The sequence below is a fragment of the Cervus canadensis genome, chromosome 1, assembly GCF_019320065.1.
Source record: "Cervus canadensis isolate Bull #8, Minnesota chromosome 1, ASM1932006v1, whole genome shotgun sequence".
NCBI classification, from domain to species: domain Eukaryota; kingdom Metazoa; phylum Chordata; class Mammalia; order Artiodactyla; family Cervidae; genus Cervus; species Cervus canadensis.
In genome coordinates this window covers 34,145,451-34,163,775 of record NC_057386.1, presented here as the reverse complement: position 1 = coordinate 34,163,775, position 18,325 = coordinate 34,145,451, and the positions used below count along the sequence as shown (strand labels likewise).

The following is an 18,325-nucleotide window of genomic DNA, read 5'->3' as shown; positions in this document are numbered from 1 at the left end:
ACAAAAACAAAAACAAACAAAAAAACCACGCTATTTGTGCTTTTAAAAGTAATATAAGAAATACAAGAAAACATTCATGTTTACAACTTTTTTGAAAAAAAGAAGAGTAGAAGACTAGCCCACCAGATTTTAAAACATAGTTAAAAGCTCACTATAACAGTTTATTATCAAAGCAGATAGAAACAGGTAACAAACAGAATGTACTTAAAATACATAACCAAGTACATATGTGAATTTAGTTAATGATAAAGACAGTATTTAAAATCAGTGAGGAAAAGGAGGGTAATCCATTAAATTGGACTCAGAGAGGTTAGGTAATTTGCCCAAAGTCAAACACCCATAAGTGGTAAGTCAACGATTCTCCCTGATTTTCTAATTATCTTTCTCACTCAGAACTCGACCTGTTAAACATTTCGCTAACCTTTTTTTAAATCTCAGTACTGCCAAGGCTTTTTTGTTTTTTTCTGCCAAGCCTTTGACAGGGCAATGCAAACAGAAGGCATCAATGAATCAGACCACAAAGGCACGCAGGGAGAAAAAGATTAAAAATTAGAACAGAAGCGTGGTTTTCTGATGAGATCACCCACCCAGACCTACAGGCCGAAGGCAGGCCCGTGGGCAAGTCTAGGACCCCCGGAGGACTTGCGTCTCGGTGGTGGCCTTGCTCGTGTAACGCGGCGCCAGCAGGTGCACCAACCTGCTCGGCGCAGGACCCTCAGGATTCTACTAGCGCGAGACCGAGCGGACGACACCGAGCCTGCGCAGGGGACCCCAGAGCCGGTGGGAGGTGGCCTGGGGGCGCGCCCGCGGATTAGCCGGCACAGCCGGGTCGGCGGCGGGAAAGTGAATGACAGCGTGCCAGAGCACGCCGGAAGTGATCGGCCACCGCTGACGCGGTGTCCGGGGTGGTGGCCCCGCGCCCAAGGGAGGAATGCGGGCTGAGCACTGGTGGCCGTGGAGGGGGCCCCGGTCAAGCGAGAGGCTAGGGGTGGCCTGGAGGTGAGACCACGCCGCGATCGCAGAACTGGGGGTCCCAGGAAGAGAGTGGGGGAGCAGATCTTCGGAGGAGGGCGCTGAACTCTCTATTTCTCCAAAAAGAGAGAGTCTGGGGCTTCCAGGACCTAGGCGCCCGATGGGCGCGGTCAGGCCTTCTAAGCCCTTGGCCCTCATTTTGGTCTCGGTGCTCCCTGCCCATCTCCAGCTCCCGTCCTCTGCCGCGTCCCCCTTTTACTTTCTGTTCCAGTTCCCTCCTGTGAGTTCTGCAAACCACATCTCTCCCAGGCCCAGAATCAACCCCCAGGCATGAACTGACCTTATTCCTTGGCCAGTGCTGTGCCAAGCGCGTTTGTAGATGTAACTTCAAGTACAAGATCGGGTTTCTACTCTCCAGGAGTAAGGGACAGCCCCGTTGGGAAGACTAGACTGAACCACAGGAATGAACTGTATTGTTCAGACACGTTCTAATACCTGATCTAAAATATTCGAACTGTTGGAGCTCAGAGAGGGAGGGACTTGGGCTGGTCTCTTCTTTGTGAAGGTCTGTATATTTTTTAGGTATAGCTTCAAAAGTCATTTTCTTTGGGAAGGCACCCAGCATTGCCATCTTCCACTTTAAACTGTTCATCTTTTTTAGCTTGTTTAGTTAAACAAGGGTCTGTTTCACAAGCACTTAATACCTGGTTTCGTGTCTAAGTCTTCCAGGCCCCTAGGCAGGGACTTTTGTCTTGTGTAGTATCATCTAATGCATGAATATGAATTTAAAGGATTGAAATAATAATAATAAGGATTGAAATAGAAGGTACTACGGTGAGTCTGAAACAGTGGAAAGTTATTTGTGTAAGTCAGAGATAGTAAAAGTTTGGCCCCTGGGCCAGATTACTCTGTAGACACTTTTTTTTTTTTTCTGGCCTCACCCTGCAGCTTGTGGGGATCTTGGTTTCTGACCAGGGATTGAACTGCAGCCGCAGCAGTGGAAGTGCCAAGTCCTAACCATTGGACCATCAGGGAGTTCCGTCTAGACAAATTTTCTTGACTCATGCTGTTTGTTTTTACTTGAACTAGTGGCCAACATTTTAAAATCAGAAAATTTCTTTCACATCCACTCACTCAAAAGTCTGGGTTTTTAGCATCTCTTGGAAAATCAGATGTGGCCAAACAGGATCCATGTGTCTGCCTGGTACAATTAGCAGGAATTGAGTAGCAGTTCCCTCCTTTAGACTCAGTATAAGATTTTCAGATACCCAGTCCCCACTAATCATTGTCTCCCAGACACTGAAGCAAAGTACTAGCTGTCATTTACCACCTGGTTTATGTTACTCATTCTGATGAACTGCCTGGCCTTTTGCCGCGTTTGATCTTGATATAGATGAAGGAGAGTAGGAAGGAGCACAAGTAGGAGAGTCATGGGCAGAGGGACAGAATGGGAAGAAACCTAGTATATGGGAATGTTAGGGAGGATTCAAGAGCATAGGTTTGCTCTTAGGGAATCATAGAGCAGGGATATTGCTATGGGTTGAATTGTATCCCCCAAAAGGATATGTTGAGGTCTTAGCCCCCATTCCTCAGAAGGTGACCATATTTGGAAACAGTGTCATTGCAGATGTAGCTGGGTAAGACAAGGTTATGCTGAAGTAGAATGGGCCCCTACTTCAATATGACCAGTGTCCTTATAAGAAAGAAGATGACCAAACGAAGAGACAGACAGAATGCCATGTGAAGATGGAGGCATACCCTGGAGTACTGCATCTGCTAAGCAAGGAACACAAGGATTGCCTGCTGTCACCAGAAGCTAGGAGAGAGACCTAGACTAGTTACCCTTAGGAGCCTGCAGGAGGAAGCCACGCAGCCAACACCTTCCTTTCAGACTTCTAACTTTCAGAACTGTAAGAGAATAAATTCCTGTTGTTTTAAGTCACCTGGTTCATGAGACTTTGTCATGGGAGCCCTAGGATATAATTCAGCTCTGTGAGTCAACAAGAAGCTATTATTTCCTTCAATGGGTGATAGAAGAAATCATGATAGAGTTTTGCTCATTGATGTTAGCCGTGCCTTAGAAAATTATTTCATTTGACAGTGTTCTCAGCACTGATTGGAGCCAGAAAACATGTTTAGAGATTTTACAAGAATCCAAGCATGGAGTGAGAACATTTTGAGTTAAGATGGAGTTGGAGCAGTTTTCAGAATTAGGTAAAATATACAGACAGAAGGGATAGAGAGGGAGAAGTCCAAGATGACTACAGCAGTGCTGCTCAGATTGTAGCAAAGTTAAGGAATCACCTGCATCGTGAGCTGGGTGAGCACAGATTGCTGGGCCCCTCCCCAACTGACTGATTCAGTGGGTCTTGGCAATGCTTCAGAATTTGCATTTTACCAAGCTTCTGGGTGAGGCCGATGTTGCTGCTCTATGGATCACATTTTTGGTAAACTACTGTGTTTCTGGCTTAAAACAGTACAAGCCCCATTAGGGGCTTCTTCACCAGAGTATCCCAGGGCCTAGAACAGTGCCTGGACACTGCAGGCTCACTGTAGGCACATTAAATATTTATTCAATGAAAACTGGCCGTTTGGGCAGAAACAGCTGTAAGAAGGGGGAATACATTTAGAAGCAAAATGATGAGTTCATTTTTATGCATTTGATTCTTCTTGACTGTCAGTAAGACACTGGACTGGAGATGAATTGTGAATATAGGCTACAGTGTAAGTGAGGAGTTGGAGTTTTAGATTTATGATTCATTTTAGACAAAGGTGATCACTGAAGCCAGAGTTGATATGGTCATTGAGATACAGAATATAAAAGGAGAAGACTAGGGGCTGAGACTTAGTAACACCAATATTTAATGGCTGGAAAAGCTGAAAGGGTAAAGACAATAAAAAAGTAGAGTGGGTGGAGTATAGTGCATTATGGAAGCCAATGGAGACAAGAATTTCAGGAATTATTTAGTCAAGGGGAAGGGGGAAGAGAGATACCTTACTATTCACTTATTCAATGATTTTTTAATAGAGTACCCGCCATGGTCCAGGTAGTGGTCCAACACTGCACAAAATAAAGACCCCCAACCCCATGGAGCTTACACTCTTGGGAGGCTTATACTGTAGTGATGTGTGGCTTTCTGTACATTCGGGTAGGTTTTTTGGTTTTTACTTTGCCATGCAGCTTACAGGATCTTGGTTCCTCAACCAGGCCACAGCTGTGAAAGTGCCAAGTCCTAACCACTGGACCGCCAAGGAATTCCCAGGGTGGTTTTGTTTGTTTGTTTTTAATGTGTACAATAACACTTTGGAGTAAGTGATATTTCTCTTTTACATTTGCAGAAATGATGGTTGGGGGAGATGAAGAAGCTGGGACTCTAACTTGGCTCTGCTGGCCCCTAAGCCCTGTTCTTTTCAGAACCCTAAGCTGCCTCTAAGTTGTAATCACCAGGGTCACTTTTCTGCTTTAGATACTATTTATATACTGATGATTCCAAAATCTGTATGTCCATTCTAGATTTTCCTCCTGGGTTCCTGACCTGCTGATCCATTGGCTTCTCAGAAGTTTCCTCCTGGATGCCTCACAGGTAAGTCAAATATGACATGTCTGAAGTGGAATTCACCAGCTCCTCCCCCTTACCCCCACTCTTTCACTCCCACTACCCAGTTGGTGTTTTTTGTTGTTGTTGTTGTAACTTTAAACTTTTTATTTTATATTGGGGTATAGCCGATTAACAATGTTATGGTAGTTTCATGTGAACAGTGAAGGGAGTGAGCCATATATATACATGTATCCATTCTCCCCCAAACCCCTCTCCAATCCAGTCTGGCACATAACATTGAGCAGAGTTCCATGTGCTATACAATAGGTCTTTGTTGGTTATCCATTTTAAATATAGCAGTGTTAGTGTACCAGTTATTAATGTATCATATCTCAACTCCAAATCTATTCTTCTTTGCTTTGCTTATGTTGCTAGATCTGAACATCTCCTTTGCCAGCTGGTACAAGACCTATATTTTGTCAACAGAGGTTGCTGGAGGGAAATGCAAGGCCATAGGAAAAGGAAGGAACTTCTCTTGCTGATGCTGGTGTGCTGTTTATTTATTGGTGTGGTTGCCAGCAGATCAGCTAGGGTGAGTGACACTCACCCTAGTGGTTGCTTCCTGTGAACCCATTCTGGCCTGGACACAGGGCCCAGCAGGTTCCTACCCCATCAAACAGGCCACTTCCAGCTCCAGACTGCCCACCTCCTCCAGTGAATTCCTCCACCACCCTGCAGGCCACTCCTACACACCAGCTCCAGCCTGCACCCCAGTAGGTTTCTTCTCCATCAATAGAGTGTGTATTCCTGTGATAGCCACAATCCCTCTGAAAAATGTCTAAATCTCAGTGCCAGCAGGGAAGAGTCTTCTTCTAAGTTCCTTGTTCTTCCCTCTACCTCCCTCTAAGATTTTCTGGTGTAGGAAAGAGGTGAAATTTGTATTTTAAATATTATAGAATGGTCTGCTTATCATTTCAGATTCTGAGACCAGGAGTAAGATAAAAGATTGGCAGTCAAAGACGGAAATTTCAGGAGAAAAAAATTCAGCAAGGACTGTATCAGAAAGACTCCAAAGACAATCTCCCAGGAATGTAGGTTATTTGAAATCAACGATCCTGAGGACAGGTTATTGAGGTATTGGGTGAGCTCCTTACATGATGCAGTGAGACATCCCTCTTCCCAAGAGAGAGGTATCAGGGAAGTGAATGTGATCCCCAAAAAAACCATTGCAGGAGAGAGAGGCCATGGATGTAAGGAAAGAGAAAAATTCCTTTCTACAGGAGAAAGATCCCACAGATATGAAGTCTGTGGTCAGAGCTTCAAACAGAAGTCAGAAATAACTGAACATCAGAAAATTGATAATGTAAAGAAAACCTATGAATATAAGGAATGTGGAAAAACTTTCAATCGGAGCTCAAGCCTGATTATACACCAGAGAATTCATACAGGAAAGAAACCATATGTATGTAGTGAATGTGGAAAAGACTTTAATCAAAGTTCAAATCTTATTATACATCAGAGAATTCATACAGGAAAGAAACCTTATATATGTCATGAATGTGGAAGAGACTTCAATCAGAGCTCCAACCTGGTTCGACATAAGAGAATTCATAATGGTGAGAATCCCTATGAATGTAAAGAGTGTGGGAAGGCCTTCAAGGGGAGCTCAAACCTTGTCCTGCAACCAGAGAATTCACACTGGAGAAAAGCCATATGTATGCAATGAATATGGGAAGGCCTTCAATCAAAGCTCAGATCTCATTATTCATCACAGAACTCACACTGGAGAGAAACCGTATGAACGTTATGAATGTGGACAGACTTTCAGTCAAAGCTCACACCTGGTCGCACATCAGAGAATTCATACTGTAGAGAAACCCTTCAAGTGCAGCAACTGTGAAAAGACCTTTAGGCAGCACTCCCGCCTCACTGAACACCAGAGACTCCACAGTGGGGAGAGACTCCATGAATGTTGCAAATGTGGGAAATCCTTCAGTGGATGCACGGCCTTTCTGAAACATCAGAGGCTACACACTGGAAAGGAACTTGAATGTGAAAAAGCCTGTACTTCTAACTTGGATCTTATCCAACAACAGAGAATGCACAGGGAAGAAAAATCTTATGAATGTACTAAGTGTGGAAAATCTTTCCAGGGAAGTTCAGATCTAATTCGGCATTGGATAACTCACACTGGAGAGAAAACCTATGAATGCAATGAATGTGGGAAAGCCTTTAGCCAGAGGTTGCACCTTATGACACATCAGAAAATTCACACTGGAGAGAAACCCTATCAGTGCAATGAATGTGGGAAAGCCTTCCGGCAACATTTGCTCCTCATCCAGCATCACAGAATCCACAGTGGCGAGAAACCTTATGAATGTAAGGAATGCAGAAAAGCCTTCATCTGGCACACAGCTTTTGTCAAGCATCAGAGACTTCATACTGGAGAGAAACTTAAGGAAGTTGGGAAAACATTCAGTAAGGAAAAATTACTTAGAGAAGAGCAGAGAATTCACCAAGAAGAGAAAGCTTATCAGTGCAGTCAGTGTGGTAGAACTTTTTGAGGCAGCTCAGACCTCACCTGACATCAGGTAACTCACTCAGGAGAGAAACCCTATGAATGTAAGGAATGTGGGAAAACTTTCAATCAGAGCTCAGACCTTATGAAACATCGCAGAATTCATAGTGTAGAAAAACCTTATGTGTGCAATAAATGTGGGAAATCTTTTAGGGACAGCTCAGATCTCATTAAACACCACCGTGTTCACACTGGCAAGAAAACTTATGAATGCCCTGAGTGTGAGAAGGCCTTCTGCAAGAACTCACACCTTGTTAGTCACCAAAGAATTCACACTGGAGAGAAAGCCTTTGAATGTAGCCACTGTGGGAAGGCCTTCAGCAGGCACACAGCTTTTCTTGATCATCAGAAACTTCACACTGGAAAGGAGCTTGGGGAACACAAGAGTGTCCTTAAATATGACTTACTCTAATAGGAAACAGAAACCTAATGAATGTAGAAAAAGCTTGATGGAGACCACGTCTTATTGCACAGTAAAGGGTTTTTATTGCTGAAAACCATTTGAAAGTAGGAAAACATTTGAAGAGCCCTAATGGATGGAAAACATGTAAGAGTAATGTGGGCAAGCTCTTGGACATAATCACCTTTTCTCTGCTTCAGATCTGAAACTGGCATACAATCCAGAGGATACAATTACTTGAGAATGTTTCAGGGGACTTCCACTGTTGTTAACATCATTAGAAATCACTTTGCCAACAACCCCCGAACTAACTTCTTCATGGAAGGAGCCATTTCAATCTTGACTACCTAATCTAGTGACAAGTATAAATCTACTTTAAGTACTTTAGAGTGATTAAATCTCTCTGGGATGAGTTCTTCCTGTTAGATATATATTTTATACATATTCCCCTTTTATCTCCTTATAAAATATGCTTATGCATATGTGATAATACTAATTAGAATGAACCATTAATTGAGAGGAAACAAAAACCAATAGAAATGACTTGACAACGGGAAAGCTGAAGGCCAGGATACAAGAGCCAAGTGAAGTGTTCCCCAGGGAAAGAATGATAATGACTAGTAGTATCAGGAAATGAAAGAGCAAAGGGAAGGACAGTGGGTATCGGAAATAGGACTAGACTGAGTGCCAGGGCAGGGCATTTAGGTGACCTGAGTTGGTAGGAATTAAAGCAACAACTTTGAAGGGTGAAATGATTAGAGGAGAGTGGTTTTGTCTTGAACCAGAGCTTTGTAATTATTTGAGAACTGGAGACTCTAAGCAGAACTCTGAAAGAGATCAGTCATCTTTAATCTGAAAACTGATATTGGTAATTAGGTCCTGCCTATCTGCGCAGTCAAGCACAATTGTCAAATATTTCTTGTACCATGAACTACTGGTAGATTGTATATGAACTTACCTGTATCAGCAGACAAGAAAGTTACCGAATGGGACAATGTAAGGTGAGAATTTCAACCTATATCTTTCCTCAGTGGGAATAGCTTGTGAGACGCACAGAGGGGATCAGTGGTTCTCAACCAGGGTGATTTTTGCTTCCCAGAGGGCATTAGGCAATGTCCCAGAGACATTTTGGTTGTCACATCTGGGAAGGAAATATTGGCATCTAAAAAGCAGTAATGTTGTGAAATATGTTACAATACACAGCTCGCTCTATCTCCAAAAAAGAATTATCTGACCCTAAGTGTCAACAGCACCCTGGTTGAGAAGCCCTGCCCTTGGATATTTAGAACACCAGTCACCAGGGGCCATTTAAGGAAGCATTTCAGTGTGACATGGGCAGTGGCAGTGCATCCCAAATGGGAACCCAGAGTCTGATAGAAAACTAGTTTGATGAGCTATTTCAGGAGAAGCCGTGTGGTGTAATGGAGGGGACGCAGATGTGGGTTTGAATCCCAGTAGGACATGTTGGCCTCAGGACCTGGAACAAATTACGTAACCCTTCTGATCCTTATTTTCCTCACTAATAAAATGGTGTTAAAATAATCTACCTCCTGGTGTAATTGTGAGCTTTAAATGAGAAAACTGAAATCTACTGTTGACACACAGAAGGGCATCTAGAGCTTTAACCATTTCTAAACAGAAGATGAAGTATTTACAAGCAAAATAAAAGATGTGTAAGAATACCCTGCTGTGTTGTGGCTAGTATAAAGAAGATGACCCCTTAAAGTTCAAAGCACTGGGGCCTAGGGCTCCTCCACAAGGGCATCCTAAACAGTAGTGGGATGTCTTAAAGTGGAGAAGCCCATCCACACCATCCCTGAAAGCTGGCTGCTGGGGAATCCCCTGGAAGTCCAGTGGTTAAGACTCGGTTCTTTCACTGCCTTGGGCTCGGGTTCGATCCCTGATCCCCACAAGCCACATGGTGCAGCCAAAAACTCTCTTCCTCATGCCATTGAGGTCCCTCTCCCAACACACTATCAAATCTACCAAACACACTAGTGACATTGGTCATTAAATCTACTCCTTATTTGGCTTCTTTTCTTCAACTCATTTCCTCACTGAAGCAGGATGGGTTTGAATGTAGCAGTTGAGAATGTTGAAAATAAGAGCTGGTAAATATGTTGATGTCTCTTGGCTGCAGCTACAGTACAAATCATTTCTCATTTCAGTTTCTGAATCTCTGATGAAATAAAGATTTGGAAGAACTTTCTTCCTATGTCTGAAGTTGAGAAGATTAGAAGACCTAAAATTCTGGTCAGCCATGTGCATGAGTTAAGCCTATTGTGAAGAAGACCTTAAACAACTGGGGACAAATTTGGAAGGACTGGTTTGTCTGTCTCTGGAGTTTTATCAGAATCTTGGGTATAATGATTTCTCCTGATTACCTCTGAAGGGTATCCATGCATTTTTTGGATGTGTGATCAAGGAGACTGTATCCACCCACTCACCCACCCTTGATGTGCTTTCTTTCCTTTTAGCATAAAGAATCTCTGGATCAAATCTGGCAGCACCTTGAGATCCTGAGGGTGAAAGTGAACAAGGCTTCTCTGAGCCTTGGTCTTCCATTACTGTTCTAGTTGTCATGGAACTGTTCACCTTTTTAATCCATGATGTACACCACTACTTGATTTTCTTCAAATACTGCTTTTATCATCTCACACACAAACAAATGCAAACTCACATTCAAAAAGCAGCCAGTGGCTGCCTGTTTTACTAAAGTGAAAGTTCTTGTCTTGGCATTTAATATGCTCTCTCATACTGACTTGTCTCTCACTTCATGAAAACTTCCAGTTTGAGGCCTGGTCTAATTACTGTCCCTAAACAGCTAATGCATTGTCCTAACTCTTATCTCAGGTTGTCTTGATCCCCTGCAGCTTTCAGAGTCCCTATCACTTAAAATAACTTTTTTCTTTAAACATGGACATGTCTGACAGGTTCTGATGAACACACACTCAATTCTTTAAAGAAAAATGCCTTGGCACTTTTTTTCCCACATTGTTCATTGTAAGAAAAATTCAAGCACGAAGCCTGGCTTGTTGGAATGAACAAACCAAAGTCCTTTGTTTCTCTAGCCTCAGAGCTTACAAGAAGCCATTATTACACTGTAAATCATTTATGTATATTCTCTTGTTTTCTTTACACTTCCTACACATTTAGCTTTTTGAAAGCAGGGAGCTATGTTTTTGTATCTCCTCACCTGTAGCCCAGACATAGATTTACACATATAATTTTTTTCAATAAATGTTTGAACGTGCATGTTTATAATTTTCTAGTTTTGTGTTGGTTGTTGAAAACTATAGTCATCACAAGAGCATAGTATGTGTAATTTCCTTTCTTTTCTTTCCACTCTAGATATAGCCATAAACTAGTCAGTATAGGAAAAATTCAGGTTAAATTATATTTTGCTTGGTCAAAGTATCTGTTTTGAATTGGTGACTGGTTTCTAGTTAAGTGTTTTTTGGGGAGGGGAGGGTGGCAGGTTTGGCCACACCTCACTGAGCTTGTGGAATCTTAGTTCCCCCACCAGGGATGGCATTCGGTTCAGGCCATGAAACCGTGAAAGCACCAGAGCCCTGACTGCTGGACCACCAGAGAATTCTCCCTAGTTAAGTATTTTAGTGATTCCCATTTGAAATGTTTGCCAAAGAATGGTACTTCACATTATATCTAAATAATTGCTCTCTAGCATTTTCCTGAGATCTTGTACCCCCAGAATCGGGTTGTTTTATACATATCTGGCTGGTGCACACAATTTTGGTAATTTAAATTTTGCTAAAAGATCATTTCATCTAGATTTTTCAATATCCTACCCTAAAGCTGAGTGAAATGGTCTCTAATTATTTTCATCTCTTCTGATTCTGTTGTTATGTTTTATTTCTCATTCCAATTCTTAATTTTTCTTGCTCTTAATCAGGCTGTAAACAAGTTTATCTATTTTGCTGCTCTTTTCAAGGAAATTAGCATTTGAATTTATCCCTTCTACTATTTTTAAATTTGTTTTTTATCTTTACTGATTCACTCTTCTTTGCTTCTTTAGGTTTATTTCACTATGCTTTTAAAGTTTCTTAAGGTGAGTTTTAAATTGTTTTATATCTGTTTTTATTAACAGGGGATATAGTTGTTGTTATTCTTCAGTTGCTCAGTTGTGTCCGACTCATTGCAACCCTATGGACTGCAGCACACCAGGCTTCCTTGTCCTTCACTATCTCCCCGAGCTTGCTCAAATTCATGTCTATTGAGTCGGTGGTGCCATCCAACCATCTCGTCCTCTGTCATTCCCTTCTGCTTCCAGCCTTCAATCTTTCCCAGCATCAGACAGAGTCTTTTCTAGTGAGTCGGCTCTTCGCATCAGGTGGCCAAAGTATTGGAGCTTCAGCATCAGTTCTTCAATGAATACTCAGGACTGATTTCCTTTAGGATTGACTGGTTTGATCTTGCTGTCCAAGGGACTGTCAAGAGTCTTCTCCAACACCACAGTTCAAAAGCATCAGTTCTTCAGTGCTCAGCCTTCTTTATGGTCCAACTCTCATATCCCTACATGACTACTGGATGAACCATAGCTTTGACTAGACGGACCTTTGTTGGCAAAGTGATGTCTCTGCTCTTTAATACTCTGTCTAGGTTGGTCATAACTTTTCTTCCAAGAAGCAAGTGTCTTTTAATTTCATGGCTGCAGTCACCATCTACAGTGATTTTATGGTGTACATTTTCAAGTATGGCTGTTGCTAAGTCCCATAGATTTTACCATAAAGTGTTCTCTTTATTGCCTTATAGGTGCTTTGTAATTTTGCTTTTGATTTCCTTTTTTGATCCAGTTGGATTCTTTTCTTTCTAGGATTCATACTAGTTTGCTCGTTCTGTTTTTTTCCCATGTTAATTTGGATGCTCTACTGTTCTTTTCCATTCTCATAATGGTTACCTTTCCTTCCTGAGAACTCATAATCAGACACATGTTTGTTATTATTGGGAAAGCAGATAGCAGTAATTTCCTCTATCAACAAGTCCTTTTCCCCCATCCCAATTAACTACATCCTTAGATTTCGTTTTTCTTCTCACCAGGAATTGTTTTTATTTACTGATGGATATGCATAGGCCTTTTCAAACTGTTCATGGAGTGACAAACCTAGACAGCATATTAAATAGCGGATACATCACTTTGCTGACAAAGGTCTGTATAGTCAAAGCTATGGTTTTTCCAATAGTCAGGTATGGATGTGAGAGTTGGACCACAAAGAAGGCTGAGCCCCGAAGAACTGATGCTTTTGAACTGTGGTGTTGGAGAAGGCTCTTGAGAGTCCCTTGGACAGCAAGGAGATCAAACCAGCCAATCCTAAAGGAAATCAACCCTGAATATTCATCGAAGTACTGATGCTGAAGCTGAAGCTCCATACTTTGGCCACCTGATGCAAAGAGCTAACTCATTGGAAAAGACCCTGATGCTGGGAAAGATTGAAGGCAAAAGAAGAGGGTGACAGAGGATGAGATAGGCATCATCGACTCATCAGTGGACATGCGTTTGAGCAAACTCTGGGAGATAGTGAAGGACAGGGAAGCCTGGCGTCCTGCAGTCCATGGGATCCCAAAAAGTCGGACAGGATTGAGCAACTGAATAACAACACTTTCTCCTTAAGGGTAACTTCTTTTTCCACCTGTGACCCTCTAATCAGGTCTGGGAAGATGTAAGTGGAAGACAGAAGGTAGAGGAGGAAAGGCTGCAAAGAGGCCACGCACAGGTAGAACTTCCCCAGCTTGGGCAGGACCCTGGAGGCACAACTGAACAGAGAAGCAAGGCACGCCAGCCTTTAGGTTAAAAGTTCGGCCCACACCTGCCCCACCCGCTCCAGGACTGCAATTCCCAGAGCCTTCCGCCACAGGGGAGGCCTTGGGTGCGCAGGCGCACACCTGCCCTCCCTGGTCAGCTGGAAGCGCGAGCTGTGCAAAAGTGGCTAGGTGTAAGCTCCGAGTCCTCTAAGGTGAAGCTTAGCGGCGGCCCTCAGGGTGTAGCCCGCTGGCCCGCTCTGCTGTAGCCGGTCCAGGAAGGCAGCAGCGGTTTCTGCAGTGAGCACACCCCGCGGGCAGCCCTTTGAGGAGCCGAGGACAGATTGCGCGCCTTTGCACGGGAAGGGGTCCAGGTCCCCACTGTTCGTGGAGGACGGGGGCTGGCCTGGTGCCCCTCTTCTCTGGAGAGTCCAGGGCTTAAAGTGAAGGATGGGGAATTGTAACTGGCCAGGCAGTCAGGCGGACCCCGAACCCAGTGCAGTGCGCAGGAATTCAACTGGCCAACTGGCCACCGGGGCATCACCCTGAGACACAGGCTTCCGCGCTCGTCTTCTGCACCTCCCTCCTCCGTAGCCAGGGGCCCCTGTTTGTGTGCCTTTAAGGGCCTCTGGGTGCCGTCCACCTCTTTCCCTTTAGATTTTCCTGACGCTGGACACCTTACCGAGACCAAGTCTTGCCCAATAGCTGCCTCTTAACAGGACCCTGCTACAGATCCTGGGCGTTTGAATAAGATTGCCTTAGAGAAATTTTAAACTTATCTTTTGTTGTGGCCACTACCGAAATTTTAGGAAGAGTGAAGGAGCCATCTGGCAGGAGGCTCCACTCCAACACCTCTAAGAGTCAATAATTGAAAACAGGCAAGTCACCTTGCTCTGAAAGTTGCTCAGCTCCGAGTTCTGGAAACTTGGTTTTTGCTTCAAACTTGTTTCTTCCCATGAGATTCCAGAACAGTCCCCTCTCCCCAACTCCCCCCCCCCCCCATGCTCTTTTCTCCTGCTATAGCCTTTATCAAGTTGTAACATGTAGTGAAGAAAACACTTTATGTATCTGTCTACCAGACTTTCTCAAAGGCAGTGACACTAGAATAGGAATCTGAGGACGGATGGAGAAGGAAAGACTAAAGGATATAGTACAGGGTCTTGGTAGGTGCTGAGTGTGTATTTAATGAATGAAAAAAAAAGTTCTGCTTATATTACAGCATGCCCCTGAAAGACGCTGGTTGGTGTGGGTCTTCTCCAGAGCCAGTCCAAGATAGGATGGCTGCATCACTAACAGCAGCTAAAACTCTGGCCCTTCTACGTACACAGGATCAAGAAAAGGTTATGATGATGGAGCCAAAGGAAGAGAAACAGACTTGGGAATGTGAGACCAGACTACATGGGAACCACTCTCCCAGTCAAGAGATCTTCTGCCAGCACTTCAGGCAGCTCTGTTACCAAGAGGCTCCTGGTGCCCAGGAGGCCCTGAACCGCCTAAGGGTCCTCTGCTGTGAGAGGCTGAGGTCTGAGAGTTACAGCAAGGAGCAGATCCTAGAGTTACTGGTACTGAAAGAATTCCTGACCATCCTGGGTGTGGGGACATCACCCTAAGAGTGGAGAGAAGGCTGTGACTGTGCTCGAGGATTTAGAGAAAGGACTTAATGAACCAGGACCCCAGGTGGAAAGGGGAACATATGATCTGTTGTGGGAACCAGATCAATGACCTTCCAGCCTGACAGAGGGGCAGTAGTAGGGGGAGTTGCCAAGTTCAAAACTGTTTGGGGCCAAGTAGAACACTGAGTGTGTGTTTCTGTCTTTTCTGCCTTCAAGCCCTGAATGAGACTCTAGCTCCTCTTCCTGCCCCTGTGCTGTGAGGAGGCTCTCTAAAGTCTCCTTTGGTCCCACAGAAACCAAGTGGTACCTGATCACCCCCAGGTCCCAGGCCTTGTGTGTGGACCTGCATGGGAAGAGCGATGGGAGAAGGCAGCTCTGGGAGCAGCCCGGGAGAAACCAAGCTTCCAGCTGCAGCCTATGGATCCCTGGCCCTTCCCAGACAGTGTTGAGTAGCAGAATTGTGGGGAGGGAGGGAAGGAGGAGGGAGTATAAAGGGCACAGAACAGGAGCTCAGAAGCTGTCATCATCCTGGCCTTATTGTTCTTATCACTTAGGTGAGAGATGTCATCACCCACAAAATTAGGAATAATGATAACCTACCTTATGTAGTAGCTCTAAGGATTAAATTTCTAGTGTATCTGGCTATAAAACCTCACCAGCATCTCTTGGTTTAGAGAGCCCTAAGTGCATGCATGCTCAGTCGTGTCGGACTCTTTGTGACCCTATGGACTGCAGCCCACCAGGCTCCTCTGTACATGGGATTTTCCAAGCAAGAATACTGGAGTGGGTTGCCATCTCCTTTTCTAGAGGTCTTCCCAACCCAAGAATCAAACCTGCATCTCCCGTGTCTCCCACTCTGCAAGTGGATTCTTTACTGCTGAGCCACTGGGGAAGCCCCGAGAGCCCTGAAGCAGGACTAGAAAATACTTCATTCACTTTTGGCCTCATCATTTTCACTGCCCTGAGCTATAGGCCAGCCTGGAAATCTTTTCTCTTTGAACTTTTTCATGGCTCCCAAAACACACTTTGTAATCTGTAAGGCATTCCATGTGAGACACAGCCTGTCATTACCTTTCTCTACCACATACTCCCCATCTAAAAGCCCCATGTGAAACTCTCTTTTGTCTACACTTCTGCCCTTCAGATTTACCACAAGAACTTCCTCCCCAGCTTCCATCCATCCCCATAAAGCTCCTCTCCTCTCTGTTTATGGCTAACCCTAGACAGAGAGCCTCAGGACCATGCACTGTCCTTGCTGAGCACTGTATAACCTCATAAACCATTGGAAACGTGACATGAATATGTTGCTAATCAAGAAGATTCTATTTAACACTTGGTTTTACACCATAACTCCACCACCACAAGACAGAAGCATCTGAAAATTCAAATTCTTATTAGCAACAAAACAGGAAAAACAAAAAAACAGATTAATCTTAGTGTCTATTCCAAAAGTATGTTTTTACTTCCCAGCACTTCCTTCCCTTTCTTGCAGAGTTTTCCTTGTCTCCTTTACCTCTGTTTCATAAGTCTCTCTTCAGAGCTAACTATTGTTTGATTTTTTTTTCCTAGTAAGCATGTTTCATATTTCTTTAACCACAAGCATTTAACCTGGAAAAAAGATGTATTTTTTAAGTTTGTCATTACCTTATAGCCATTGCTGTTTGTCCTTTTTAGATTATAGAAAGCATTACAGACAATTAAAACCACAAAGTGTTACAGAGCTTTTAAAGATGAAAAGGCAAAGCATTTGTCTCTTCTTTTTTTAAAGAGCAGGTCAAAGGGAAAGGCCGAGAGCACCAAGCAGGCAGTCATCCCTTCAGTAAAGAACCAGCCGGTTGGGAACCCTTTTCTGTGACTACAGATTGGAGGAGCAAGGGTTGACTGGGAAGAGGTGAAGGTCACAAAGTCAGAGGGGCAGGGTCTTTGCACCTTTAGGAACATCCTTTTCCATCACCCTGTGATTCTTATTTTTCCTTTTCTATACAACATCAGTTAACCACTCCCCAGTTTCTTGAATATATTAACTTTTTCTCATATTTTTAAAGAGTAAATAAATCCTAAAAAGATCCTGCCTTGAAATTTATTTTATTTTTCAAATAACATTTTTGCAGTGTTCTATAAATTTAAAAATCAGGGGGAAAAAAAAAACAGATAAGGAGAAGGGAAGAGAAAAAAAGGAGAAGCTTCCCGTACACAGTCCCATTACCAAGAGATGACCTCATATTTAAGTGACTGTCCTTCTGAATTCTGTCGCGTGTATATTGAATATTTTTTAAGCTTTTATTTTCATGCCAGAAATCCTAATCTGAGTGTCATTTCTCTGTACACTCAAAACAGGCATATCTGCAGTTTCCATCAAACGTTGGATGATGCAGAGACCAAGGACAAAGGGTCATTGCCACAACCACCCATTACTGAAGAGGAATCACGGGTGCTCAGAGAAAAACTCGCCACCAGCACCACTACCTTTGAAGCTGCCTCTGAAGGTGAGGGCCCTTTAGAGCAGCAGCAGAGAAATCTTAAAAGGGAGAGACTGAGGGAATCCCCTACTCAGGGGAAAAGCTTCAGACAGATGATTGTAACCCATAAGATAACTCCCACAGGGAAGAAAGACCATAAATGCAGTGAATGTGGTAAAGCCTTCATTTATAACTCACATCTTATCATCCACCAGAGAATTCATTCTGGAGAGAAAATCTATAAGTACAGTGACTGTGGGGAAATGTTCAACCAGAGTTCAAACCTCATTCAGCATCAGAGAATTCATACAGGAGAGAAACCCTACAAGTGCTATGCCTGTGGGAAGTCCTTCAGGTGGAGTGCTCATCTTGTTCAGCATCAGAGGATTCATTTGGGGGAGAAGCCCAACAAGTGTAATGAGTGTGGGAAAGCCTTCAGTCAAAGCTCCTGTCTAAGTCAGCGTCTGAGTATCCACAGTGGCTAGAAACCTGTCATCTGTAAAGAATGTGGGAAAGCCTACAGATGGAGTCCCAAGCTTATCAGACACCAAAGGGTTCATGCCAGAGAAGAGCCTTCCACATGGCAGTCCATGTGGGTGAGAAAGTCTCCAGGCAGAGTTGTATTTTTTTCTAATCAGTGTTAGGACTAGATTCCATAAAAGTTATAAGCGCCTTAAGATTTTTCCTGTGTCTTTCTTCAGTATGGTACTGGCACAAAGACAGAAATATAGATCAATGGAACAGAATAGAAAGCCCAGAGATAAATCCACGAACCTATGGACACCTTATCTTTGACAAAGGAGGCAAGGATATACAATGGAAAAAAAGACAACCTCTTTAACAAGTGGTGCTGGGAAAACTGGTCAACCACTTGTAAAAGAATGAAACTAGAACACTTTCTAACACCATACACAAAAATAAACTCAAAATGGATTAAAGATCTAAATGTAAGACCAGAAACTATAAAACTCCTAGAGGAGAACATAGGCAAAACACTCTCCGACATA

General features: G+C 43.5%; 1 protein-coding gene and 1 long non-coding RNA gene across 2 annotated transcripts; both read left to right on the top strand.

Annotated features, from left to right (window-relative positions):
- The first annotated feature begins 85 nt into the window (after positions 1-85).
- Positions 86-2,914, top strand: LOC122446645. Its single transcript, XR_006270951.1, has 2 exons — positions 86-999; positions 2,589-2,914. It is a non-coding gene; the product is annotated as an uncharacterized LOC122446645 (long non-coding RNA).
- Positions 2,915-3,158: 244 nt separating this feature from the next.
- ZNF594 (zinc finger protein 594) lies at positions 3,159-17,803 on the top strand. Its single transcript, XM_043441283.1, is given in 5 exon segments — positions 3,159-3,186; positions 5,490-5,588; positions 5,591-6,192; positions 6,194-7,475; positions 17,472-17,803. Coding segments are annotated over 5 exon segments (2,343 nt in total).
- Positions 17,804-18,325: the final 522 nt, after the last annotated feature.